Here is a 26,430-nt window from a genome sequence, read left to right as displayed (position 1 = left end):
TCAACCAAGTATAGGAAACTCTGTCTGCTCTCTGGGTGACTACCAAGGGGATCAGAACATGAGTGCAGGTCCCTTAGCAGTGCTGAGGGCTCTCCCCAGCAGCCGGTGGTGACCTCTGCCTTTCTTGAGCCTTTTGAAGACCAACCACCTTTAACCATTCTTTCTCCTCTTTCTTCTGGTTCCCAGCGGCCTCTCTTGGGAGGCCCCACTGTTGAAATCTGAAAGCTCCACAGAACCCATATGCAGGGGGACAGGGAAGGGGGAGGCAGGCGTGTTGCTGCTCCAGATACATGAGCTGAAGCTGATTTCGATCTTTTCACAGTTTGCAGTGTGTGGGGTGGAGGAGAGCCCCCTCCCCATCAACATTTTGACAGCTTGGGGTAGGGGGGAGAGTAAAGACCATGAGAACAAAGATGTCCTGGCCCCACCAGGGGAAAGCTTGCCAAGTTTGACTTCTATTACACCATGCTTCTGCCTGCTTTGATCACCTCTTCCAGGAAGTCCTCCCTGACTGTCCCTTAGGCTTCTCTGGGGTCCTAGGGATTTGGACGGTGTCATCCCCTTTCCTTTGTACCCCAAGCTCAGAATGGTGCCGTCCCTTGGGAGGCAGCCTCTGTTGTGGCCTTTACCTCCCAGGGCCCTCACATGGAGACTGTCCTTGGGCCATGCCTCTGGTCCACCTCTACCGCAGGACTCAAAGCACCTATGGGAGACCCTGGGGTAGCATTTCCCAGCTGGGAGCCATGATCCGTTGGTGATCAAATGACCCTTTCATAGGGGTCTCCTAAGTCCATTGGGAGACAAATATTTGCATTCTGATTCGTAACAGTAGCAGAGCTACAGTTATGAAGGAGTAATGAAAATAACTTTATGGCTGGGGGCCACCGTAACATGAGGGACTGTATTAAAGGGTCCCAGCATCAGGAAGGCTGAGAACCACTGCTCTAAGGTATGCTCTCAGGGTACTCAAGCGCTCCCTAGGCCTCTGTCTTTTGTGTTCAGTGCTAATGAAAGGGTGCCTCGGAAAGTCCCGGGCTGCTTTCCTCAGAGTCTGGGGACTAGACACAAGGCAGCATGTTTTCAAGATAACAAGACAATGTCAGTGGGGATGGTGCACTCAGCACTCAGGAGGTAGAGGCAGGTGGATTTCTGTGAGTTGGAGGCCAGCCTGGTCTACAGAGTGAGTTCCAGGACAGCCAGGGTTACACAGAGAAACCCTGTCTTGAAAAACAAATTAAAACAAGAAAAGTAACGGGGTGGGGGGCTGCCTAACAGTGGCCCCCTGGGACCCTGAGGGAAAATTCACTCAGGACCAGAGAATAAAGAGACAAATGGTTTATTCAGGGAGGGGGAAGCCCAAGCCAAAAGTACCCCTCCCCACCCCTGCAAGCTGACCCATGAGCCCCCATCAGCCTGGAGTGGGAGACAAGCTCCCAGCACTCAGTGTTGTTCCTGATTTGGCCCTCTCCAAGCCCGGTGACATGTGACATGGATGGAGGCCGACTCTCCCAATCCGGGTGGTACCTCTTAAGTGACACCACTCTTCCCAGCCCTCCTGCTGGCCATTACCTCAAAGAGCACCAAATTCCCACATTAGTGCAAGTCTACGGGCAAATCTTCATGAGTGGATTGTGGCACATCCGGGGAACTGCTCTTCCAAGCAATGGGGGAGAAATGTCTAGGCTGCAATCCTCTCGCCAGACAGGATAGCCTATTCTCTGGCTTTGCAGCCTCGAAGAGCACATGGCAGAGCCTCTCGGCTAGACTGGGAAAAAGCCAGGATACTGAGAGCATCCCCTAAGGCATGGTCAAGGCCAGCCATGCTGTAGTAAGGGGGATGCAGAGGACACACAGGACCTGTCTTCTGACAGGCTCGGGCTGCCGATACAACGTGAGCCAAAGGGATGGGAGTGAAGAGGCTGCCCTAATTAGGCGCCTGGTGGAAGGAAACGGTCACCAAGCCCGACATGGCGGAGCCTCGGCAGGTGGACAGACAGACTGGCACTATGTGGGCCTGGTCTATGAGAACAGAACCCAGCTGTCTCGGGCCTCGATGGTAGGTAACTTGGCCTCGCACATAGAAGTCACAGCGGCTGTATGTCACCAAGCAGAAAAGGAGCAGAGGAAGCTAGGGTACCCTGGTAAGGCTGTCAGAGGCTGTGAGAGGGCAGAGTGGGGCTGGGTTCCTGCCCGTGCGGAAGCGCAGCAGCTTGGAAAGCAGGAGCAATGGGAGGGTGGGGTAATGGAGCTCCTCTGTGCTGAACTCAGGGTGCCTCATTGGATCCGATGCCGCTGCCTTTGTTGACATAGAATGGCCGGTAGTGAGACTGTGGGGAGACAGGAATGATTAGGGTAAGCCAGGTGGTCGTAGAAGCCCCTAGCCAGCCCACCCAGCCTAGACTCTGAAGCAGCCTGCAAGACCTACCTATCTTGCTACCAGGAGGCGACTGGAGATATAACTTCCAGGTCCAAATTCTAACTCGAGTCTGTTCCTGCACCTTAGTCTATGAAGCTTGGGCTTCACCCCCGCCCCCACCGCCAAGATCCTCCTAGTGTCACCACAGCCACTGTGTGCTATAGCATTTTGTATTCTACAAAACTACACAGCACCGTGCCAAGGGCTTGCCATGGACAGACTCAATTAGGTTTTACAACCGTCCAATTAAATAGGCGACTATGATCACAGCCACTTTATAAGTAAGCAAACCGGGGCACAGAGAGGCTGGGCAGCATGTCCCAGTCGCCAGCCAGTGAACAGGGGGAATGGGATGAGAGACCCAGAGGTTGGACTCCAAACCCCATCACCCCCTGCTCCACTCCACTTCCTGCTATTATTCTTGTGTCTCAAGCACGTCCTATGACAGCTCAGGCTCTCTCTGCTGATTCCCCCTGACAGAAGGGTACCGAATGAGCAAATGAGTGTGCCACTGTGCCAGCCCCGCCCTCCACTGTGCTCCCTCCCCACTATCCATAATTATGGAGCACCAGCCTCTCTGACCCTCTCTGTGGAGACCATGTCATATGACAATTTCAGGAACTCAGCCCCTTCCTCCTAACCCCCACTGAGAAGTCAGTCCCCCAGGCCGGCACAGAAGAACAAAATGGAGCTGCCTTTGGCCACTACAAGCACTGCTGGCCTCCGGAGGGTCTCAGGAATCAGCCTTGTCCCTAAGCGGGTCAGGCACAGAGCTGCTCTGGGCCTCCCAGAGGCCCCTGGTCTGACACTCTGGCATAGTAGGAATCAGGCAGGGCATGGACAAAGTCACAGGTCCGCTCTAGCAGGTCTCTCTAGACCTCAGATGCATTCCTGGGCCCCAAAGCAGTCCGCAGGGTAAGAGGAAAGAGCAAGAACTTTTCTTTCTGAAAGGCTGTGTCAATAGCATATGGGTTGCAGGCCAATGAACAATGTTGCTGTCTGAGAGGCGAGGGCAGGGGGTGAGTGGGGTGCTCATTTCCATCCCTCTCGAATTAGGGTCACTACATGTGAGAGTGAGAAGGACTATGAGATCACCCAAGCTGAGGAATTCATGTTAGAAATGAAGAAAACGGAAGCATGGAAGATCAACTCATACAAAATCGCACAGGAAGCTGGTGTGGTGTTGACTGGGGCTGCAGCCCGCCTGACTTCCATGCCTCACACTACACTGGCTTCTGTCCTCCCAACACTAGGTGCCACAGTAGGACAGCACAGCTCTGTCCTGCTGGAGCCTTGGAGGCTGGAGAGCATTCCCTGTGGGGACTCTGGGAAACAGGAAGGTAGACAGTAGGGAAGTGCACAGTAGAGAGAGGAATCACTCTCTCCCATTATTTTCCCACAATCCCACTGCTCCAATGCCCTTGGGCCCAGCTCTGCATTATACGCAATCACTTGGCTCCTCTCACCCGCAAATTAAAGACTTTTTCCAATTAAACCAGCCCCAGCTGCTCTTTGTAGAACAGAGCAAATCCCATGCTCTGACCTCAAAATGCAAAAGCAACGGAAGTGAGGGCTCTGACCCCCATCTCAACAAAACCCTGATACTACCTGCATGGTGACACCGGATGGCCCTCTCAGGACCTAGCAAGCCTTGGGAGGGAAACATTAGGGAAGAGGAAGGCTCCAGGGTCATAGTCTCTGATCCCTGCTGTTCCCAGGCAAGGAGAAGACATATCCCCTCTGCGGGGAATTGGAGAGCCCCCTCATCTCACAATCACATTATAAGAATAGAGTCTTAAGAAGGGTATGTGGTTCTGAAGTGCAAGCAGGTGGCCTGGATGCCTTGGCCACGCTCACGTCCAGAGCTGCTTTCTCATAACCCCAGCTTTGGGTTATTAAAGAATAAATCCTGAATATCTAGTTTTCCAGCTCCCCCCACCCACGCTATCACCCCTAATGGCCTACATGCTGTCAGAGACAGAAAGTAACCCTGAGAGTGAAACCCATCTCTGGGACGTTGGTCCAGTGGACTGAGTATTTCACAATCACATACCTCTTGGAGACGAAGCCACCATAGATACCCAGTGACCACTCGCTAGTACAAACATGGGATGCCCATGTTGCACGTTCAAAACTGAGATCGAAGGCAGTGTGCGTTTACTCGGGTCCCCTGCCTGTAAGTCCGTTTCTCTGTCTTTGCTACCTCTGAGTGTATGGGTCATTGCCGACTCCCATGTTCCCAGCATGGCACAGAAAAGTCACTCTCTTCCCACGGGCTCTGTAAGGCTGCACAGTTGCCAGGTCCCTGCGCATGCCTGGAGCATGTACCTCTCTCCTGGACCACCTTACTCACCACTGCGCATGCCTGGAGCATGTGCCCCTCTCTCTCCTGGAGCGCCTTACTCACCACTGCGCATGCCTAGAGCATTGCCTCCCTCCTGGAACTCTTTACTCACCAGTAGAGTCTGCTTGCCAGATTTCCAAGTCTGAGGCTGGGCCTTGGGGACCTGGCTCCGGAGGAGGGAGGGATAGCCTGGGAAGTCAAAATGTTCCAGTTAAGGAGAGCTCTGGCTGGCAATGAGGGAGCCCCACAGACGGAGCCTGTCCCAAAGTGACCCCAAGCATCGTCCAGCCCAAGGCCAAGTTCAGCCACCTGCAGAGGTGTGAGGCAGCTGGGGTGGTGCGTTTGCCAACTGGAAGTCCTGGGAGGTGATGGGAGGAGGCAGCAAGGCAGACAGAAGGAGGAGGAGCCAGCCAGGCGGATGGGTCCAGACAGCAGGAAAATGCTGTCTCCCAGTCTAGGTCTGCACTATGCTGCTAGGATCACCACCCACTGGCCCAGAGGGCTTGCCACACTTAGACCTGTCCCTTTGTCAGGTCCAGGACAGCCATTCACTCAGCAGCCCCTGCCAATGCTGCCCAGAAGGAGGGACTTCTGGCCCCATTGTGCGGGAAGCCTCTAGATGATGTTTCTCATTTATTGAGCTCCACTTGTGCCAAGGATCGTGTGAGCGTCTGTCCCTTGCTTGATCCTTTCCTTTAGCTCAGCAGTTTGCCTGAGTCATATGTAAGCAAGGAGCTATCGGGACTGGAAACCAAGGCTTGCCAGACTCCAAATCCATCATCCCACTCCTTCTGCCTGGCTCTGGTTGTCTCACATCTCACCAGCAGCAGACCCGAAACCCGCAGAAGGGCAGCTATTGGCCAGTGTGACTGTCACTCAAGGCTAAGGCAGCAAGTCCAAAGTCCCAGCAGGAGGCTCTCAGTACTTGGTGAGAAGGTGCCTGCCTCCCTGCCCTCCTTCTCAGCCCAGAGGCCTCTATAAAGGGCTTGACTATGCGACACAATGGCAAGTCTGCTCAGCTGCAGGGCAGATTGCCCATGATTTGGAGAACGAGAGGTTAACAGGCTCAGTATTTGGCAACCACTGTCCACCAAGGCTGTGGCTACATGAGGTGGGCCCTACCACCTACAGAGCTTCCCCCTATAGTGAGCAAGAACCCTGGGGCTGTCCCTGCACCTAGGGTGGGAGCTGCCGGAGAAAGAAGATTCTATAGGTCTTGGGTGACAATGAAAACTGGAAATTGAGACCTCACCTCCCTCTTTCCAGAAAGAAAAACCCATACCAGCCGCAAGAGCTAAGGGTGGGGACAGGGGTGGCCCAGGAGACCAGCCTTGGTAGCAGACAGAGGTTCAAAGAGGGGGAGGCAGGATGGAGGGTGGGCGGGGGACATGCATCTCTCTCTGAGGAGCTCTGAGGAATAGGGACCAGGACCCCTTAGAAGTGGCAAAGATCTCCCACAGCATGGCCCACCTGCCCTACTATGGCTGAGGAAGGGGAGGGATGGAAAGCAGGCAGGTACCAGGATTGTTTTTAAACAGCCCACTGCGGTCCAGTGGCTTGGAAAACTCTGCAGTGGCCTGCCCCAAGGTTGTGAACTGATAGGGGGCTTTCCCAGTGCCTGCTGGGAGAGAGAGAGGTGTTAGTGGCATGAGTCGGCTCCCAGGAGGCTGAGGCTCTAACACCTCACAGGGGCTCCACACTGGAGCACCTACCCTGTGCTTCTATAGCCTTGTACAGACCTGGGAGCTGGAGCTGGCCCTGCCTGCCTGTGGGTCTGGCAGAGGGTGTGGGGAAGGGGTTCTCAGAACTGTGGGCCATCCTGGCACACAGGGCCTCCTGGCTAGGCCATTCCTAGTCAGCATGAAGGTAATGTAAATTCACTGTAAGTGAGAAACCCTTCCAAAGAGGGCCTCAGCAGGAGGCTGTATGCAGTCTGATGGGAAACTGTCTGAGCCAGGCCTAAGAGCTGTTGCCCTCTGTGCCATGTAACCTTCAGGCTAGGCTTAAGCAGGGAGCAAATAGTCACCTGCTGGGAGCCAGCATGGCAAGGAGTCCCCACCATGTCCCAAGCCTGGCCCAGACACTTCCCCAGGGTCCCATAGTGGGGAACTTCCTACTCCTTCCCTCGCTAGTAGCCCAAGAACCCTGTCCTTGATACAGGCTGTGCCCTAGCCTGAACTGGATCATGACGTGATAAAGCCACTCTGAAGGCCACTGTGGGCTGTAGGGGAGGAGAGGTTCAGGAAGGGGTGGCGTCCCAGACAACTCCTTTCCCTCTCCATCCTAAGGGACAAGTCTCTGATCCTTCCACAGTAAGTGTCTGGGTATAGTCAGAGGTGAAATCCCTCCTCACCAGAGCTGCCTCCAAGGGAGAGACAGGAGGGCCCTGACCTACCACACACTGGACTCTGCCTGTATACTCAGGATGACCCTAACTGCAGGAGACAGGCCCATTCAACCTGCTCAAGATTCCAGGGATACAGCAGGTAGGTGAAGGCCCAAGTATAGAAAAAGAGTTAGGCCTGAGAGACCTGATCTCCCCACCACCCCCACAACAAGCTGCTACAAGATGGCTCTACAGGAAGTTGGGGGCTGCTATATGACCTGGGGTCTAGTCAGCTTCTGGGAGTCACTGGATAATCAGAGTTAAATCGACTCCGTAGCAGAGATCCTGGGAAAGTAGCCCAGAAGAAGCATCTGAGCCAGGGGGTAGGGATGCAGAGGGTCCATCTTTAGGACCCATCATGTGTGTCACACCTAAGAAGCATTGCCATAGCCCAGCCTCCTCCCTTGCCTCGGGAGGCACCGAAGGCCCAGCTTCCGTCCAGGTTGGCATCCTCACCTCCAGAGCGTGAGGGAAGAACGAGCCAGAGAGGGAACAGAGACTCAAGCAGGGCAGCCTGTAAGCAAAGCAAGGGGCAGGAAGTGAGCTCACCTTTCAGGGAGAAGGAGGAGTTGCCTTGCACAGTGGGCATGTCATCGGCGTTCTGAACAGTGGACGAGTACTCCCAGACCCTGGAAGTATAGTTACCTGGCAGGACAGAGAAGGCATGTCAAACCCAGGTAGGTTGGCTTGGAGAAGAACCAGGACATGATCGATCGAACCCTTGACGCTTGGTCCCTTTGGCTATCCCTGGGGTCAGGGTGCTACTATGCCTACATCACTTGTCCCTAGTTTTCCCTGCTATGGAAGATGAATATAGGTTAGATGTGCTGCGGGCCACTGTCCTGAGAAAAAGACGGAGATTTGTACGTGTGTCCCACGGGGTAGCCTGTGCTAGAGTGCACATGGAGAGATCAAGAAGATACCTCTGTGTTCTCTCCATCCACCTTTACATGGGGTCTCAAGGATTGAACTCAGGTCACCAGGCTTACACGGCAAGTGCCTTTACCCACTAAGCCAGCTAGTCAGCTCCTGTTCTCAGAATGAGGGTCAAGCCCTTAACACAGCCTACAAGTGCTTCCCAATCTCACCCACTTCCTGGCACCCCAGCCGAGCTGTGACTTCACTTCCTGTAACACTAGCTTCACTCTTGTCAGAATGGTCCTTTGCTTGAGGAAGAGGACATAGGGAGAAACAGCCAGGGCACCAAGATGACGTTGGGGCACGCTCATCAAGTGCACACCTCCTCAGACCCTTGTTCTGGCCACGAAGTAGTTAAAGTGAACTGTCTTGCTGGGTCTGGCCACAGCTGTAAACCTTTTGTATGTGGAATGGGGGATGGGGAGAGGTAGTGGGTGGGAGAGGTAGTGGGTGGTTAGGTGGGCGGGTGTGCAAGCACATAGTCCACATGCCCATCGGGTGTCTTGAGTCACTTTTCCACAGAAGTCTTCTGTGGGCCTGGAGCTTGCTTACTTGGCCAGGCTGGCTGGTCAGTATGACCTCCGGATCCCCCATTTCCCTAGCAATGAGATTACAGGTGCACAGAACCGTGCCCACCTTTCGCACGTGAGCGGTGGGAGTCAAACTCCGGTCCTTGTGCTTGTGTGGCAAATACTTTACCAGCTGAGCTAGCTTCTCGACCTCTACAGCTGTGAACCTTGACCAGAAAAGAGGCCATGCACCACCCTCTCCACTAGATGGCACTGCAGTGACCTTCCAGTTTTCAGGGGTCTGTTCTTTCCTAGGGGGTCTTCCTAGGGCTTTCTCTGGGTCGGGGGTGCCTGGCCGAACTGGCCCAGGGCACTCTGTACATGGAAGGTGGTACCCAAGAGCTCCAGCACAAAGGCAGGATCCCCCAAAACAGAGGCTTCGTGAGCACATGATCCTGACCTGGAGCAGCGTTCTCCTTAGCACAGGAAGCTGGAGATCGTGTATCTGACAGCTCCCCTGGGAACGGCACCCCTCCCCCACCCCAGCCAGTTCTGTATAAGGAGCTGTTGCGATGCCGATGCCTCTGGGCAGACGTCATGCCTTCCTTTCCTTTGCATCTTAGATAAGTCATTTCTAGCCACTGCATGGCAAATGCAAAAGTCAGCTCGGGCCTGTGGGCCTTCAGTCCTATACTTGCTAGGAGAGGCCCCCACGGCTAACCTCAGGGTAGACACTCACCCCATTTCCCCAAACTCATCCTTCAGGGATAAGAAGAACAAGTGGCCTGGGGCTTTTTTAAAGATGCTGAGTCTCAGAAGTTCCTCCCCACCCTAAGCGATGACATCATGCAGTTCTGCACAAGCCAGGAAAAGTCTCCCTCCCTCCTTCTCCTCTCTCTCTCCCTCCTTCTCCTCTCTCTCTCTCTCTCTCTCTCTCTCTCTCTCTCTCTCTCTCTCTCTCTCTCTCCTCTCCTCTCCTCTCCTCTCCTCTCCTCTCCTTCTTCCCCCTTCACCCCCCACTGTCTCTCCCCTTGTCTGACACTGGGTAGACAAGACATTGAGTCTATGGCTCAGCCCTGGCACTGCCATCCCATCTGCATTCCCACATGTACACCTACATATACTGCCCCTGCCTACTGTAAGCTGAGTACCCTCCTACCTTTTGTGCCATACAGATTGTTGAAATTCTTCAGGTTGGTTTCCTTGGAGAGGCGGTTGGGCGAGGACGGCTGGTAGGATGTCCGGCCCCCACCTGTGGGGCAGAAACATCATTGCAGAAGTGTGGGCCTGACTCAGCTTGGGGCCTGTGGACTCTGACCTGCTGCTAAGGGGACCTTAGTATCCTGAACACCTCCCCAACAGCCACTGGAATCTTCCATTAGGAACAGTCCCTGGGTTCTAGCCTAAGGTAGTCCCAAAACTTGTCACCCAGATGGGGACCCTTTGGGAAGCAGAAGGGGCACTATTGACCATTGTCCCCAGAGCACTAGAATTCTGGGTGTCTTGGGTATGCTAAGATGCTCGGTCACCCTACTTGGGAGCTTTAAGAGCAGGGGGCTGACAAGCTGACACTCCTGAGCCAGTGCCTGTGTGAACTGGAAAGCAGAGGCTGGGATCTGGGGTTGGAGGAGGAAGAGAGGCATGACAATGGGGGAGGGGGAGGGGTCATGGGTGGGGTGGAGGATAGAAGCTTTGTGTCCTCAGCCAATGACCTAGCCTCCTACAAAGACTAATGGGCCAGCTTGGATCTTGTATCAACACAGCCTCCTTCTCGCTGCCCTCAGCATTGTGCTCCCACACAGCCCCAGGTCAGGTCCCTCCTGCTGTCCCTACTCCTCTTGCCTAGACACCATCCACCCAACCCACTGCTGACTTGCCCAGCCCTGCACTGTCTGTCTGTCCATCCTTCATCATCACAGCCCTGCCCTCTGCACTGGGCAGAGGCCCCTCCTTCCTGAACCTGGGAACTAATTTCTCCACGGGAGGGAGTCATAGTCACTCTGAGCTCCCAGGTAGTCTTTGGTGGCCCTGTTTCTCTGATCCTCTTGACATCTTGGCAGCTCCTCCCATGCCTCTCCTCTACCCTGAGCCTGGGAGTTGCAGGTGTCCTGCCCGTCCTATCCCCGCAGGGCAGGGACACCAGAGGAACCTGTTTTTTCTATAGATGTTACAACTGACACTCAGGGCCAGAATCTGAACCAAAAAAGCTCCTAGTTCTGGGGTCTCACTGCCTCTCTTCACACAGAAGGACACAGGCCAGAGGGGACAGTGACCGGCCTCAGGTTGATTCAGCCTTGGCATTCTTAGGGAGCTAATGTAGGAGGCTGCACCCCATACACCTGGTGGTCAGCAGTGGGGCCACTCTGTCCCTGGGTCTCCCTTATGCAGAAGCCAGTGGAGTTTAGACCACCCCATCAGTGGGGTTCAGATAGCATCATCTGGCTAGCCCTTAACCAAGCAGGGCTAGGGCAGAGAGACCAGGCTGGTGCGAGGCAGACAGGGGCTTTTAAGGAGAGAGATTCTGGGGATCTGGCCAGTGCAGTTTGTCCTTTTGTTGGATAAGTAAGAGCAAAGCTCTGGACAGAGAGGGGACAGGACTAATGTCAGAGCCTACTTCACCCCAGGAATGTCAGAGGGGAAATCCTGGCACCTCTCTGCTACCTACAACCTTCCAGAAAGTCTGGGTGTTGTTATGAAAGGTGGGGTGCAGACCTTCCTGTCTGATGAGCTCACTTCTCCCAATCCCTAGCCCTGCGGATTTGTCTGTCTGTCAGTAACTGCTCAGAGCCTCTGGCTCCTCTCTCCAGCTAAATGCCTTCCCAGATCTTCCCTCATCCTGCTCCGCCCTCCATTCTCCAGCACCCCCCACTTAGCTCTAGGCTCTCTGGCTCCCACATGCATCCTTACACCCCCTCTACCCTGGGCCTGTGGCCTGGGATGCCCACCCTTATAGTAACAAGCCCTGTTGTGCTTTGTTGCTGGCCTCTGAGAATGTTCCAGACTGTTCTGAGCCACGGACAGGCAGGCCCTGGCCTAGAGACCACCAGGCTGTCCCCGGGAGGGCAGGCTAGGGAGGCAGGTGACTCAAGGGGAAAATGCAGAGGGGTAGACAAGCCCTGGAGGCAGCAGCCCTGCCCAAGGCTCACTGCTTGTAACTTGGCCTGCCAGAGCAGTCTGGAAGATACTCTGAAAGACAGAGGCTGCTTTAGGAGGGAGACCCATGCACCTAAGGAGCAGAGTGCAGGATAACCTGTCACCAAACCAGGGCATGTGTCACCCTCAAGTGAATGGAAGCGCCAGTGCGGGTGCCAGACACACTGAGTTATGGACACCTGCCCAGGAAGACCCCATCTGAGAGGGGCTTCAGCCCGCTACCATTGGTAGCACACTCCCTCACCCTTGGGCGTGAGGTACATGGAGTATCTCTTCATGGTGTCTGGTGTGCTCCATTCGTTCCCATAGCTGCTTGTGTAGTTGTTCATGTAGCGATGGTCACCGCCTAGAAGAGAGGGCAGGTCATCAGAGGGAGAGACGGGGAAGAGGGGCTGGCCAACAGGGAGAGTCAAACCCTCACAGAGACCGTGACAACAATGTGTCCACACCCACTCTGCTCCTCCCGTGAGCTTCTTCCCAGACACACTGTCTCCTGGTGAAGGCTATCATGTGCATGATTGATACCCATTTCTTATTTTATTTCTACATCAATTCTTGGGCAGATGTGAACATCTCCAGGTGACAGAAAAGGAAATCAAGACTTGGTAGGGGAGGGTGGTGGTTCCCCTGTTGATAGAACAATCAAAGGGTTTGTTCCCTGCCTCTACTTCAGTCCCAACGACATCAGGCAGTGGACTGAGCTTCTCTCTTGCCCTCCGTGGTCCAGGGAGCCATTCAGCTGTGTAGGGTAAGCTGCACACAACTGCAGACTCTCAAACCCCAACAACTCTGTCTCTTGGTGTCCAACTCCACCCTTATCCTGCTGCCCTCCACCCCTCTCCTGTCCCTTGCTACTTCCTGACTGCTGTTTCCTCCACACACACACCCCTCGGGTAAGGAGTAAATGGCTCAGACCCATCCTTCGTCTTCATCCCCATCACCTCACCCCATCATCTAGCAGGATCCCGGAACCCAGTAGACTAAAGGATCTCTGAAGGTGGCCTGGCACCTCTGAGCCCTGGGCCTGGGATGGCGAAGTGCACCCCTAGTCTGATAGGCAAACCATCATCAGGGAGCAGCAGATGGTCTCTCCAAGGTCTGACTCACGTGCCACCCATCCTCTATCTCCTATAACAGATACCATCCAGCCGACAGTCAACGGAGACAAGAATGTGACATTGGCAAAGGAGGCTTCCCCCTGGGCCTGCGACACAGGTGCAGGGCAGCTGAGTCAGCACACCCAGCCTCGCTCCTGGCTACCATCACACCACACACCTTACATGGGACGCCGGGCCACACCTGCACAGAGACTGTGGCAGGAACCATTGTGACCTAGAAATGGAGCAGTGAGCCACCAGGAGGCTGGGTGGTTCCTACAAGGTTCCCAGGCTACCCTACCCTAGCTGGGACTGTCCTCTTGCATCTGCCCAAACCATACCCAGGGAGTCTCCTGCAAGGTGTGGACCACAGAGACTATGGTGGTCCTTGCTTAAACCACTGCTGCTGTCAACAGTGGTGGTGGCCCCGTTTAAGATGAGAAGCCATAGCATCAGGTTAACAGCGGGAAGCCCAACAGTATGTCCTCCCCATCCGCTGGGGGCCCTTTGAAAGGCTGCTTCTCTGAATAACAACCTGGGTGTCAGCAAGATGCAACGCCCTTCCAGGGAATGGAGAAAGGCCAAGGAAGGAAAGAACTCAGCATAACGCCCACGTCCAGGGGAGCCCTCAATCATGCCAGCTGTCACCATCCCCATTAGGATCATGGCTATCGTCATTAGGAAAAGGCTGTCAGGATCTGAGTGCCACTCTAAGCCAAATGATTGTCTTGCTAAAATGACTTATCTGTCCTTAGGTGTGATTGAGTGCCCCCCTCCCATATTTCACAAGGAGACCATGTGGTGTAGCACATGTGTGGTCCCCTGAATACTCCTAGCCCTTCTCCTCTGGGAAGAAGGATGTGCTTCAACTGGAGACCAGACAGAATCATTCCCATTGGTGCCGATGGCCCAATCAAGCTGCTTTTGAAGATCCTGCACTGGGCCTTGAGCCACTGGGGCTTGGTCTCAGAGAAAGTGCCCAGGCTTCAGGCCCTAAAGGGATTGGTGTTGGGTGGAATAGGGCTTAGCAGGGCAGTTCCTCAGGTTAGGAGGCTTTCTGTGAGATAATTCAGGTGATCCCCACAGGGGAAAAGTGTGACGCAGAGAAGGGCTGATTTCAGCACAGGTGAGTCAGAGAGTCACGCCAAGTCCCGTCACCTCCAACCCACCACCAGGTCAGTTTTAGCCTGTGGGCTTAACACTACTCATCACAGCCATGGTGACAGGCCTCCCTCCAAGTCCAGATGTAATTCTGGGTTACTCATGAAGCCTGTAACGCATCCATTCAAAGCCAGCCCATTCAAGCAGCAGCAGGATGCAGCTGTTAGATTAGAGCTGACCATCAGATGGAGACTTGAATGAAACCAGCCCTTGACTTTAATGAATGGCCCACCTGTACAGCAGTTCCCAGAGTTTCTCCATTCCAGAGACCTCTTGTAATAGCTGCCAGTTCACTGGGGGTGCTAGAATCCCTGAACCCGAGTCTGAACATGTCCGACAGATGAATGAATGGGGCCCATGAGGAGTCAGCTAGCCAGGTTCTTGTGTATATCCGGCAGGAGGAATTGACTGAGAAACACACTCAGCCTCGGACCTGTGGACAAGGGAGGACCTACCGTTTTCCATATGGTTCCTCTCGATGAAGTTGCGGCTCAAATCGGCCTTGCACATCTTCTCAACATGACGCATGCACACATTGAGCAAGTCATCCTTGCAGTTGCCGAGTGACTGTCCCAGCCCTTCTCCCTCCAGCAGGACGTGGTAGGTGGGCAGAGGTGGAGGGAGAGAGTAATTGCTCATCAACGCACCAAATTCCTATCAAGAAAGAAAAGCAGTCGTTAACTTTGCCTGTCTTTGTGAGTTACGGGGATCTTGGTCTGCAAGGAAACTCTCGGCTTAGCTGGGGACTGTGCTGAGAGCCGGAAGGGCTGAGTTCTAGGATCAGCTCAATGGCTAGCCTTACTACTCCTCACTGGACAGATGAGTCAACTAAAATTAGCCTTGACTGAATTAGTATTCAGATGAGAGACTCCATGGCTCCCACCACTTATGTGCATGTAACATTCATACTCCGGAAGTTGTGAAAGTAACAGACTGTTTAGACTTTAAGGGAGAAGGTAAAGAGGTGTGTGAAAATACTAGAACATGTGTTTCCATCTTGACAGGCTTACTCAATCCCGCCTCAATCCTTCTGTGGTTCTCACACATCCCTTCTCCCTCTCCGGAGCATCCCTCTTCCTCGAGTCCTAAGCAGCCTGCAAGACCCTTTCCAAACTGCACCTCCTCTCCTAAGTCGTCCTTAGATTGCTCCAGCCCGACAGCCCTTCTCTGAATTTCCATAGGCACTTATCTCCTGAGCCACATGCTTTATCATTTAATTACACACTTTTCCATATTGTTCTCTAATTGTACACGTCTTATCTTCCCAGTTGGATTGCAGGTGCTCGGGGGCAGAAACCATGTCTTATACTTCTCTATTCACCATGGCACCTGATAGAGTTCCGCCCGCCCAGGAGTATCAAAACATTCTAGCAGACAGAAAGATGGATGCATGAATACATAAACAGACTAGATCAAAGATAACAAATACGAACGCTCTCCTGCCTCTCCTCCCTTTCCCGAAGCAGGCATTACTAATTAATCACAGAACTCTTTCTTATCAAGCCTAGACCACTGCTGGTACATAGCAATTGAACTTGGTACAAGGTGACATTTGCGTGCCATCCTTAGAGTAGTAGAAAGGTGGACTGAATAGAAAATTAAATAGATGGAAGGATTGGTAGTGAGTGGGTGGATAAATGGTGGGTGGGTGGGTAGTAAGTAGATGAGTGGGTTGGTTGGTAGTGAGTGGAGGGGTAGATGGGTAATGAATGGGTGATAGATGGGTGGATTGGTAGACACTGAATGGGGGGATGGATGGATGGATGGATGGATGGATGGATGGATGGATGCTAGGTGGATGGATAGTGAGTGTATGGGTAATGGGTGGGTGAATTGCTAGCAAGTGCATGGGTGGTGAATAGAGGCATAGAAATGGAAAGATGAGTGAATGGATTGACAGTGGATACACGGGTAGGAGATGGATAGGTAGTGAATGAATAAGGACTGAGTGATGTACAGATAAATGGATGGAGAGTGGGTCAGTGGGCAGTGAGTAAATGGGTAAATCATACATGGATGGGTAATGAGTGAGGGCCAGACATGAGCACCGGAGCTGAGGGTTTGAACGGTGGAGCCTGCTACCTGCAGAAACAGCACCGAGTCACTGATGCTGTGCAGCTGCTCTCGGGTCTGCTTGTCCTCGTGCAGCACCTTGGCCCTCTCATCCAGAGCATCCACGATCACCTTCACTTGGTCCACAGCGTCCTGCTCCCGCTGCTCCAGTGCAGCCCTTACTTCCTCCTTCTGCTTCTCCAGGTCCCTCACCAGGTCCCGGAAGTTCTGCTCCAGGATAGCCTTCTCGTTGGTGGTAAAGCTCTACGTCCATTATCAGAGGAGGGTTGAGGAAGAGTTGCATTGAGGGAAAAAAAAAAAAAAACCCTAGGTTTCCCCAGACTCAGAGAACCCCAGGGCCCTGACTTGACTAGCCTACTTGTCTACCAGTCTCATTGGAAGGCATCGTCGAGCAATGCCACTTATACACTAACCATGCCAGTGTGCATGCCTCGGCTTTAGGTGGACTGCCCTGCTATTGCTGTTGCTTGAGATGGGATTACAACTAGGCTAGCCTTGGACTTTTTATGTAGTCAAGGTTGGCCTTGAGCTTCTGATCCTCCTACCTCTACCCACTGAGTGCTGGGATTGCAGGTGTGTGTCACCACATCTGTCTGCAGGTGTTTCTTATGGCCCTTCCTTCCTTATTTACTGAGGCTCTTTCCTGTGGGTGGGTCAGCATGAGCCACTACTCCATGCTCAAGTGACTCTCTATGAGCTCCCATAGCCTCCCACAAGTCAGGGTATGCTTACTGAAACCCCAATTAGAACAATCATTATTTGGAAAGTAAATCAGTTGGCTGTTCTTGAGGCCAGGCTCCACAGTCAGTAAGTTTAGATGGGTTCACATTTATCCAAGTCACAGCAGACATACCGCTTCCGTGCAGGCCCAAGTAGAAAAGAATATGTATTTAGTAGCTGGGCAGTCTAGTGGGCAGAGCAGCCTTTAGATGACATTGGGAGATATATAGAGAAAGGGCTCTAGGTCTTTGTTTGTTGGCTCGGGTGATAGGGGAAAAAAATCCCACCTAAAAGGCCTAGGCTGAGAAGGAAGGTGGGTGGGAATGTCAAACGGGGTGGGAGGAGTCTAAACTCAGAAGTATGGGTATCACCGTGGGCCAAAGCCTGGAGCAGCAGCTGAGGTCTGTGTGTGACACAGGCAAGTGGGCAAGCAAGGGCAGAGCCGGGGAGCCTCGGGCTGCTCACCTTGATCCGGTCTTTCTCCTTTTGCCACTTCTCAGCTTCGTCTTCAATCTCAATGATCTTCAGCTGCAGCTGCTCCTTTTGCAGTGACAGCTCAGTCTGTAGAGAAAGTTGAAGTTGTCAGGAGCAGGGAGGGGTAGGGGGAGACAAAACCAGAGACCCAGGCTGGTGATTCACCATAGCGCAAACTCAGGCACATTCATCTGTAAAGTCCTTCACTCAGCTAATGTTATCAGTTCCTCAGATCTGCTGGGCTCTGTGCTATCGGACAAGAATCCAGCAATGTATCCAATACCATACTTCTGTGTTAATGGACCACTAGGGCTGAGCAGCTAGGCTGTGTCCTCACAGAGGCTAAGCCTCCTAGATGAGTCCCACCTAACCCCAAAGCTGGGAGCCTCTGGCTCCATTCAGTAGGCCTGGGACATTGGTGAAAAAGAGGATCTGGACTCAGCCCAGTTTGTTAGAGCCCTGCCCAGGGAGTGTCTTGTAGCAGAAACCCATGCAGCGTTTCTGTGGCATGACGCAGGCCTTATGTTGCAAGCAAGAGCTGGGGTTGCCGCCGGCACAGACTCCGTCTAGGCAGGCACGGCTGTAAACCTGTTTATAAGAAAGGGAGCATATCTGCAGTGTAGGCAAGACCGGAACACTCCTCCAGGCTCCCTGAAGGAAAAAAACTACAGGGTGAGACCAGGCAGGGTAGGAGAGGACCTGAGATCCCCGCTCAGAGGCTCACACACCGTCAGACCCTGTGGTGGGCTTGAAAGAAGCTCTATCGGGAGGGCACTGAGACATCAGGATTAAGTTCACCCTTGGCTTCCATGTCGGGGGAAGGTACTCTGAAAAGTAGTAACTGAGGCAGATTGGAGGCAGGGAACTAAAGCCAAGGCTATTGGGTGAGTCGAGGACACCTCTGTTTTCCTCCTGGACTTCACTTGGGCTCCCAAAGCCCTGTCCAGCTAGAAGAGAAAAGGATCATCCTTCAAGGAGATCTGGCATGACTTGGAGCTTCTCAGAACCACTGGGGTTCAAAAACAGACTTTTACCCGTCTCTCTAACCATCTCCCTGAGGGAACCTACAGGAACACCTTGGCTAAGGTGAAGAAATCACAAACCAGGAGATGAGCTCTCCCAGCCAGGAGGTGTGAGCAGCTGGGCCTTCGGCATCCACAGCTGCTTTTGAACAGACCACGGAACTAAGGAGTGCCTATAGGGTGCCTGAGGCCCTGAGGCCCTGAGGCCGAGGCTGAGGAAATGCCCTGGGATGCTCGCTACAATCCCCGAGCCTGGCTTCTAATACTAAATAGGTTCCCATTGGCCTTTTAGAAATGGTGTCCAAAGGTATGGAAAGCGGGAACTCAGGAACCACAGAGACCCCCAAACAGGAAGTGCTTCTCCCATGCCCTGTCAACCACCACCACATTCCCGGGCTCTCCAGGCAAAGAGTCTAAGATGTTCTCAGCAAGCACCTGTCCCACGGCCAACGTCTGAAACCCCCACAGCATGGAAAATACCATCACCGGAGAGGAAGACAGGCATGAAGAGATGAGGGTGGAGACTTGGCTGGGTCTCTGGAACAAAGTTTGGGAGAAGACACAGTAGCGGGAGGGAAGAGAACAAAGAGAGTGAACCCCCACCCTCCAGTTCCACTCTTCCGGGGGGAAGAGTCAAAGTGCCCAGGAAATAATACTCAGCAGAGCTAGTGATCTGAAGACCCTAATGTGGTCCAGGCCTGACCACAGAGACACGATCAGTTGGACGCTGAAATGGGGTAAGGGGTGTGTCCCAGCAACTCTCCCATCCCAGGGTCCAAGCACAGCAGGAGTAGCTCCCATCTTCCGTAGCTGAGCCTTTTCAGTTTGCTCACCTGAAGCTCATGAGTAAGAATCTAAGGTTGAGACGCTTAGCTGCCTCCCTTGGGCAGGCTGTGGGATCTTACTAAGTCCCTTCGCTTACCTCTGCTCTCATTCCCTCTGTGCTGTAGAGGAAACCTGAGCACCCATACCACTACAGAGGGTGAAGGAGACATGGGGATCACCAAGGGAGGCCCTCGGAAAGCGCCTGGCACAGAGGAAGCACCGACTGAGTCACGTCCCCATGGTCCCCGTGGTCCCCATGGCCACTTCTCTGGGGCATCTCCCAGGTGGGACATAGCAAGTAGGGCAATGGCCGAGATGTGTTGGATGGTGAGGCTGGTACGTGGGGCCTGGTGAGTCCAGATGTGGTTTGGACACAGTCAAGATACTGAGGGCAGACAGGGAGTTTGTCAGTGGCTGGGGCACCACACTTAAAAGGTAAGATATCCACTTGCAGGTCGAGGACCCTGAGGGAAGCAGGAAAGAGGTAGAAAAGGCTGAGGCCAGGCAAAGCCCTGCTAGTGGGATAAGATGGGCACCAGAGTTGAGAGCTGGAGGTAAGCAGTGGTGCCAAGAGACACCTAGCACAGCGGTCTGTCAGTCCGCAACTGGGTAACCGCTCTTCCTGGAAGAATGGATCAGCTAGCCAAGAGGAAGGAACGAGGTACTGAGTCCAAGGGACAGAGTTCAATGCAGTTTGAGGCCGCAAAGCATTTAAGCTAAGGACAAAGAGAGATCATCTCCTGGGAGTCACTTTATGAAAGACAGGGAAGGAGAGGAGCACAGGGGCCATCTGAGGTCTGGAGAGGAGAGAGGAGGTGTTACCTAGCCACCTGTGTTGGCAGGAGGAGATGGCCAGCCTGGGCACGTGCAAGGGCAGGATCAGAAGTAGAAACAAGCTGTCTGCATCAGTAGGCAGCAGAATGGGTCAAGGCAGAGGAGAGACTGGCCCTCCTCCTCTCTAAGGCTCTAAAGATGTCAGACACGGGCTGGGAGATGTCAGACACAGTACCCACACACCACAGTCAGCAAGACCAGACCTGCAGGATACACTGTATTCCTGGGGCTGGGAGTAGTGTCCCAGTAATGGTCCCTTTTCCCATCTAGGAGGAATCCTGCCCCATTGAGGACAGGTATTAGGGTCCGATCTCTAGGGATGTGCCTTACATCTTCTTAGTGCTTGTCAGGTTTTCTTTCTGCATAGAAAATAACAACAGGATGACCAAAGATGATATGACTATAGAAAGAGGAAAGGCATTGGGCTATTGAGCATCTCTTATGAGCCGAAGACCCTGTGGAGGTCAGTGGTGTTAGCCATGCATTGCAGAAGCAGCAACCAAGACCTAGAGGGGCTATGCAGCTGGTCCGAGTGTACACATTGAGAAAGAGATGTAAAGCCAAGTTGCAATCACAGGGCCCACTTCTTATTCTGTGGCCTTCAGAAGCACCTCTTAGGTAGAAGTCTAGACATTGCTAGGACATAGACCTTGTCCTATACCGTATTCCCTCCTCCTTGGAGCTGGTGCCGGTCAGCAATTCTCCCTTTCTACAGCACACACACACACACACACACACACACACACACACACACACACACACACACACACACACGGGCTCCAGCTACCACTCTTTCTCCCCTCCCCCAGATGACTGACAAGTGTCAGCTCCCTAGGGCTCCGCCCCTCCCCATTCCTCCCTCCTGGTTTCCTCCTACTCCTCGATTCTTTCCCCACACCCTGCCCAGGCCTGTCCCTAAAAGCTTCCTTTGTTCCCTTCTCCCACACTGTCTGGGGCCTCTCCTCTGGATGGCTAGGATGGCCCTTGTGTGGGTCACCCAGCATTAAAATTCTTATGTCCTTGAGTGAGTAGAAGCCCGCGGAGAGTACAGGGATGGCACATCCTGAGGTGCTTCAAGTCAAGTATAGACATAGTCAAGCACTAGACAGGCAAACCACCAGGGCCCCCAGAAAGAAGAACCTGGCCAGCCAAGATGTTCTGTCTGCCTGAATTAACTGCACAGGCCCTGGGCTGTGACATTTACCAAATGAGCCAGTTAATTGCCAAATTTGTACTCTCAGACACATAGTAATTACCTGGATAAGAATCTGAAATGCTGAATAGATTTCATATTTCTATGCTCACACGTCAAATGGCCCTATATCTGTCCATCAGCTCCACTGAGGGTCCCCTCTCACCCCTTTGCTTCCTCCTGCCTTAGGTCAAAGAAGGGTGCAAGCTAGAGTTCAAGGCTTCATCCTGGCATCTGCAGATCATTGAGGAACCGTACAGCTGTCACTACCCATCCCTTAGCTTCATTTCCCTTGTGGTGAGTTATACATGAGACTCCATGTGAACCAGTACATCCCGGAGCAAAGACAGGGAGGGACTCTATGTTCTAACAGATCATCTAGGGACCCCAGCCTGCAGTCTATTGTTTGGAGACCCTTGGATTTTAAGATCACAAGAAGACTCTTCTAATCCTGCTGGGGAAAGAGGTTTGAAATGGTAGAGAGAACACCCTCCTTCTCGAATCCCACCCCACTCCAGCTCTCCATCCCTGGCCTTTGTGTGAGTCTCTGCATCACTGAGCCTGCGCCCCCTTGACACAGGAATGCTTGTTTGTAACCATGCAAATGCTGAGCCCAACCCTGGAGCTCCATAGAGACGGGATTACCAACCACCTGCCTGGTCCTCACTTTCCCATCATTAATTGATTCCCCTCAGCGTCCAACTGATCATGCCCCTGTCTCACACCTAGACCCTGAAAATGCCCAGCAAGATTCTAGGCACCCCAGCTTTTAGTCTGGCTCCTCTTCCTGAATCCCGGTCCCCCCAAACTAGCACAGTGAGAAACCCGAGGACCAGTGGCTGTGTTAGCCCAGTGCCCTAGTGGCTCAGCCTTGCTCAGAGAATTGGGCAAGAAGATGAGAAACCAAGCCACGGGGCCAAGTAAGAGAACTGGACCAAATGAGGATGCCTAGAGTGAGGACAAGTCCCTTAGTATGAGCCCCTTTAGGGTAGCACTCCAGCTTGAACGTCATTAGCATATGCCTTCCCACGCCAAGGGGACTAGGCAGCACTGAAGAGACTAGGTCAAATGCACCTTAAGACAGGGCCGCCTAGAGCAGGCGGCTGGAGCTGGAGGGACTTGGAATGGTTAGGGAAGACAATGGATACACGGGATGTTGATGCTCCTCTTCATCTTACCTCCTAACACAGCCAGAGAACACCCAGAGGTATAAGCTAGACCGGTGAGCGTCTAGGGGGCCACTGGGGACATGGAGAGTAGAAAGGGAAACACTGAGCTCCACTAGAAGAATGGGCCACCGTCATGTGGCCCAACACATGATCTTTTCCCGGCACAGCCTGTGCTCCAAGTCTGTACAGAGGATGGAGGTCCAGGGCACGAGTGCCCGTGGCCATGGGTGTCATCTTCGGCTTTGTGCAACTAACCTAGACATTGCCTAATGACCTCACCTGGCCTCACCAGCAGGCCTGCAGAGCTGGTTCTGCCTGCTTCCTTGCACAAAGGCATGCGGGAACTGGTGTTTGAGTTTGGTTCAGATGCCTTCAGAGGATGCCAGAATTGACACTCTGCTTCACCCCCAGTCCATCAGACCACCTCCCCTAGTCTGGGTCAAAGTCCCCCCAAGTCTAACATCCCATAATAGCCAGCCCCAGACAGACTGCTTCAGTGCTGCCTCCTGGATGCTCAACCCCAATCCTCTCTGTCTATCCTTGTGTGTTGCAAGAGCAGAGAGGTAAGTTGTTACCCCAGGTTACCCCAAGTTCCCACCATAGCAGCCATTCCAGGAAGCCATTCCCTCTTAAGGTGATCTTAAATATTGCAAGAGGACCTAGGCACATCTTTCTCCAGCCTGAATATATAATATAGCCAGGTTCCACAGGTTCCATCCTTTCATGGGGTATGACCCTACCCCCCCCCATCTTCGGGTTGAACAGGAGGCCGTGAGACTGTGAATGCCCCATTAACCCTGGTATTCTCCCTCTGCAATTCCGTGTTTATGCTTCTGCATACCTGGGAGGGTGTCCTATCTTGTTTGTCTGTCTGAGACACTACTTCTTTACCAAGCCCTCAAAGTCAAGGACTCTCTGAGACCTATAGCAGCCCCAGGCTGAGAATAGCAAACTTGGAGCTCTTGCGGCTCCAGACTGGGCTGCCCACACCTTCCTGCCCTCTGGAAGCGGCCCTTCCACAGACACTCACAGTGGAGCCATAGTTTGCCCAGAAAAGAGACCAGTGTACGCCAGGCTTTCAGTGGAAGTAGGACCCGAAACCTTTGCTTTCTGTGCCCACTTTGTCCCCCTTCTCACCCCAGAGTCCTCAGAGACTTTTCTAAAACTCCTGGGGCTTCACAGAGAAATGTGAAAACAGTCCAGACCACTGGTCCTCAACCTTCCTAATGTTGTGACCCTTTAATACAGTTCCTCACATTGTTGGGGGGTCACCCCAACCACAAAATTATTTTCATTGATGCTTCATAACTGTAATTTTGCTACGGCTATGAACCATAATGTAAATAGTTTTGAAGACAGAGAATTGCCAACGGGATCTGACCCACAGGTTGAGAACCCCTGGTCTAGCCCATCCTTCGGTGTCACATGGGGGGAACTTAGTCGCTGTCTTAGAGCTCGTGACTGGCAACCTGCTAATACAGGTCTAAGGCTGGCTCCTAGTCCCCTTCCTTCTGTTCTGAATTCCCAAGCACAGTCCCTAAGAATGGGCTTCACGTTCCCTCTCTCTGTCTCCCATCCTAAAGCTTTTTTAAAAGCTGGCCTGGAACCAAAGAACCCTGGTGACAGAGGACACTGGGGTCAGGGACAGGAGAAGCTGAAGGTACCTTTGGGAGCCAAATGAAGCTTTTAGAGAGGATGTCTGAGTCTGCTCCTACCTGTGACTCAGAACCTGCTGCCCAAGGGTAGGGACAAGAGGCACAGAGTGAGTGACCAGCAAGCCTGTGGTGATGAAGCTGGGTAAGGAGGGGTCCCTTGGGGGTACAAAAGCTGACAAGAAAGTAAAACCCCTGCACTGGCCACCAGGAAGGTTTGCCCCTGGAGAGGCCAGCCACATGCTGCTGGGTGAGTGAGCTCAGGAAGGGACAAGGCCAGCGGCCACAGCTGGGCCTTAACCCAGAACACCTTCCCCAGGTGTACCATATCCACAAGTCTCCACTTGCCTCTGCTCCTCCCCGGGGATGTGCCTGCCGCCTAATCACTCACAGGGAATTCACACAAACACACTGACATAAATACGAGCAGACACCCACATTCGCAGACACCCGCGTGCGTATAAAACACACATTTACATCCACCCACCCACAAATGCTCTCACTCCAATGCTGTCCACCCTCAGGCACAGACCTGTTGGCTGGAGCCACAAAAACAAAGGGCGCAGGGCCCGACTGAGAGCAGAGTAAGCAATGGAGATGGGGGTGGTGGGGATGACGGGAGTGGCTTCCAGATTAGGGCAGAGCAAGCAGCTGCTGGACTGCAAATCCAAACCTGAAACTAGCAAAAAGGGTCCTCAGAAGCCCTCAAGTCCCCTCTTAGTGTCTCCTCCCTGCCTTAGTTATTACATGTGAGGACAGAGAAAGAAAGAGAGAGACAGAGATAGACAGAGAGAGACACAGAGACAGACAGACAGAGACACAGAGACAGACAGAGACACAGAGACAGACAGAAACAGAGACAGAGTCAGAAACAGAGAGTCAGAAACAGATGGAGAGACGGACAGAGACAGATCAGCCAAGCAGAGTCCAGAAGAGTTCCGAATCCTTCAGTTTTACATTCTGGCCTGACCTAAGATTCACCACGTGAGCTTAGCCTAGCGTCTAATCTGTTTGCTAGGGGATGACCTCTCATAAGATCGTTGGAAGTTAGAGAATGACCTCTGAGCCCCTGGCGGAGGTGAAGAGGAGGAAGAACTGTCTTCTAAAAGCAGAGCACCGTGAAGACTTAAGTCCCCAGTGAGGGTCAAGGTGGGAAGGGTAAGGGAAGGCAGCGAGGGGACTAGGAAGTCACCTCTTTCTCGGCCTTGGCCTCCTCCACCGTCACAGTGCTATGGTTCTTGTGCTCCTGGAACATACAGAGATAGCAGATGCAGGTCTGGTCGGTCTGGCAGAAGAGCTCCATGGTCTTGCCGTGCAGGGGACATTTTCGGGCCTCGAAATCCCGGATGGGCTCGAGTAACTGATGGTCACGGAAGGCAGCGCCCTCCAGGTGGGGCTTCAGATGCAGGTCACAGAAGGAAGCCTGGCACACCAGGCAGGACTTGACAGCCTTCTGCTTGTTGCCGATGCAGGAGTCGCACAGCACCTCCTCAGAGCCCGACTTAGACCGCAGCAGGAGGCTGGAGTCAGCTCTGGGGTAGCTGTTCCTGCGGGCCTCCCCCGGCTCCACGATAGTCACCGTGGGTTTGCGGGGCTCGGAGAAGATGGACTTTCGCAGCTCCCCCTTCTCAGCAAAGGTCACAGGAGGTTTCTTGGAAGCCCCCAACTGGAGCCCCGCATAAGGGGACCTCCTGCCTTCCGCAGAGTCCATGCTGAAGTAACTGGAGCCTTTGTCGTCTACTGACTCCACGAATTGAATAATAGGCCTGCGCCACTCGTTGCTGGAAAATAGGCCACTCTTCCCCTCCCCTGACTTCAGGGCACTGCCCAGGGTCTTGCCCTCTGTCACCTCCCCACTGTGCCCGTTGGTTGTCTTGGTGTCCTTACTGTCTGCTTTAGTGCCATTCTCTAGGCTGCCGTTGGGACCCGGTGGGCTGCGAGCGTCCCTGGCTTCCGGGCTGGCCCCATTGCTCCTGGAGGCATCGGCACCTTCCATGGCAGGTCACTTGCTAGCCTGTTTCTGCTGGTTGGGGTCTTGTGGCTGGTGACTTCAGTGGGTGTCTCAGGCACGGAGTGGGGCTAGCAGCAAGAGCCCAGGGACACACCTGTGGGAGAGGTGGGGCAGGAGGAGGAGCCATAGGCGGAGCACAGGCGGGGCAGAGTAGCTAATTACCTGGGCCACGCCTGCACATTCATCCCTAGCCCGGGATTTTAAAGAAATGTGGTTTTTTTTCTCTCTCTCGTGTCTTTTTTCTCTCTCTCTCCCAGTTTTATTACTTCCCACCACTGACAACCAGTTAGGCTGCTTCCGTCAGATGCACTTCAGGCAGAAAGGCAGAGCCTCTGTCTTCACAGGTGGGCAGGCTTTGAGGAGGTCAGTGCCCCTGGGGCCAGAAGGTGAGGTGTCCACAGAGGTCCACGGGACAGAAAGCTTCTTAATTGGGTCACACAAGCCAAATCGCCTTGTAATTTGCGGGCTGGATAT

The 26,430-nt window shown here is 53.4% G+C and overlaps 1 protein-coding gene across 2 annotated transcripts; it reads right to left on the bottom strand.

Moving 5' to 3' along the window:
* Positions 1–1,314: 1,314 nt before the first annotated feature.
* Trim29 (tripartite motif-containing 29) lies at positions 1,315–26,059 on the bottom strand. Of its 2 annotated transcripts, XM_063265103.1 has the most exons (10): positions 25,138–26,020; positions 17,243–17,338; positions 16,067–16,300; positions 14,440–14,638; positions 11,971–12,072; positions 9,733–9,825; positions 7,696–7,791; positions 6,280–6,381; positions 4,873–4,949; positions 1,321–2,327 (listed from the first exon to the last, which is right to left on the bottom strand). In XM_063265103.1, exons 1-10 carry the CDS (start codon positions 25,939–25,941, stop codon positions 2,265–2,267), a joined length of 1,866 nt encoding a protein of 621 aa, XP_063121173.1. In that variant the 5' UTR covers positions 25,942–26,020; the 3' UTR covers positions 1,321–2,264. The 2 variants fall into 2 exon arrangements, with proteins under 2 accessions (NP_001100285.1, XP_063121173.1); NM_001106815.1 differs by lacking the exon at positions 6,280–6,381 and having other exon boundaries at positions 1,315–2,327; positions 25,138–26,059.
* Positions 26,060–26,430: the final 371 nt, after the last annotated feature.

The sequence above is a fragment of the Rattus norvegicus genome, chromosome 8 (assembly GCF_036323735.1).
Source record: "Rattus norvegicus strain BN/NHsdMcwi chromosome 8, GRCr8, whole genome shotgun sequence".
Lineage (NCBI taxonomy): Eukaryota > Metazoa > Chordata > Mammalia > Rodentia > Muridae > Rattus > Rattus norvegicus.
The sequence above is the reverse complement of the archived record's forward strand: the minus strand, read 5'-3'. Positions and strand labels throughout refer to the sequence as shown.

Bases quoted from the DNA above. Each gene is read 5' to 3' on its own strand.
- Trim29 (XM_063265103.1), bottom strand. From the start codon at position 25,941: ATGGAAGGTGCCGATGCCTCCAGGAGCAATGGGGCCAGCCCGGAAGCC. The intron at 14,639-16,066 runs GTAGCAGGCTCC...CTTTCTTGATAG, and splicing joins ACTCGGTGCTGTTTCTGCAG to GAATTTGGTGCGTTGATGAG. The intron at 4,950-6,279 runs GTACCTGCCTGC...TTGACTTCCCAG, and splicing joins GCTGTTTAAAAACAATCCTG to GCTATCCCTCCCTCCTCCGG.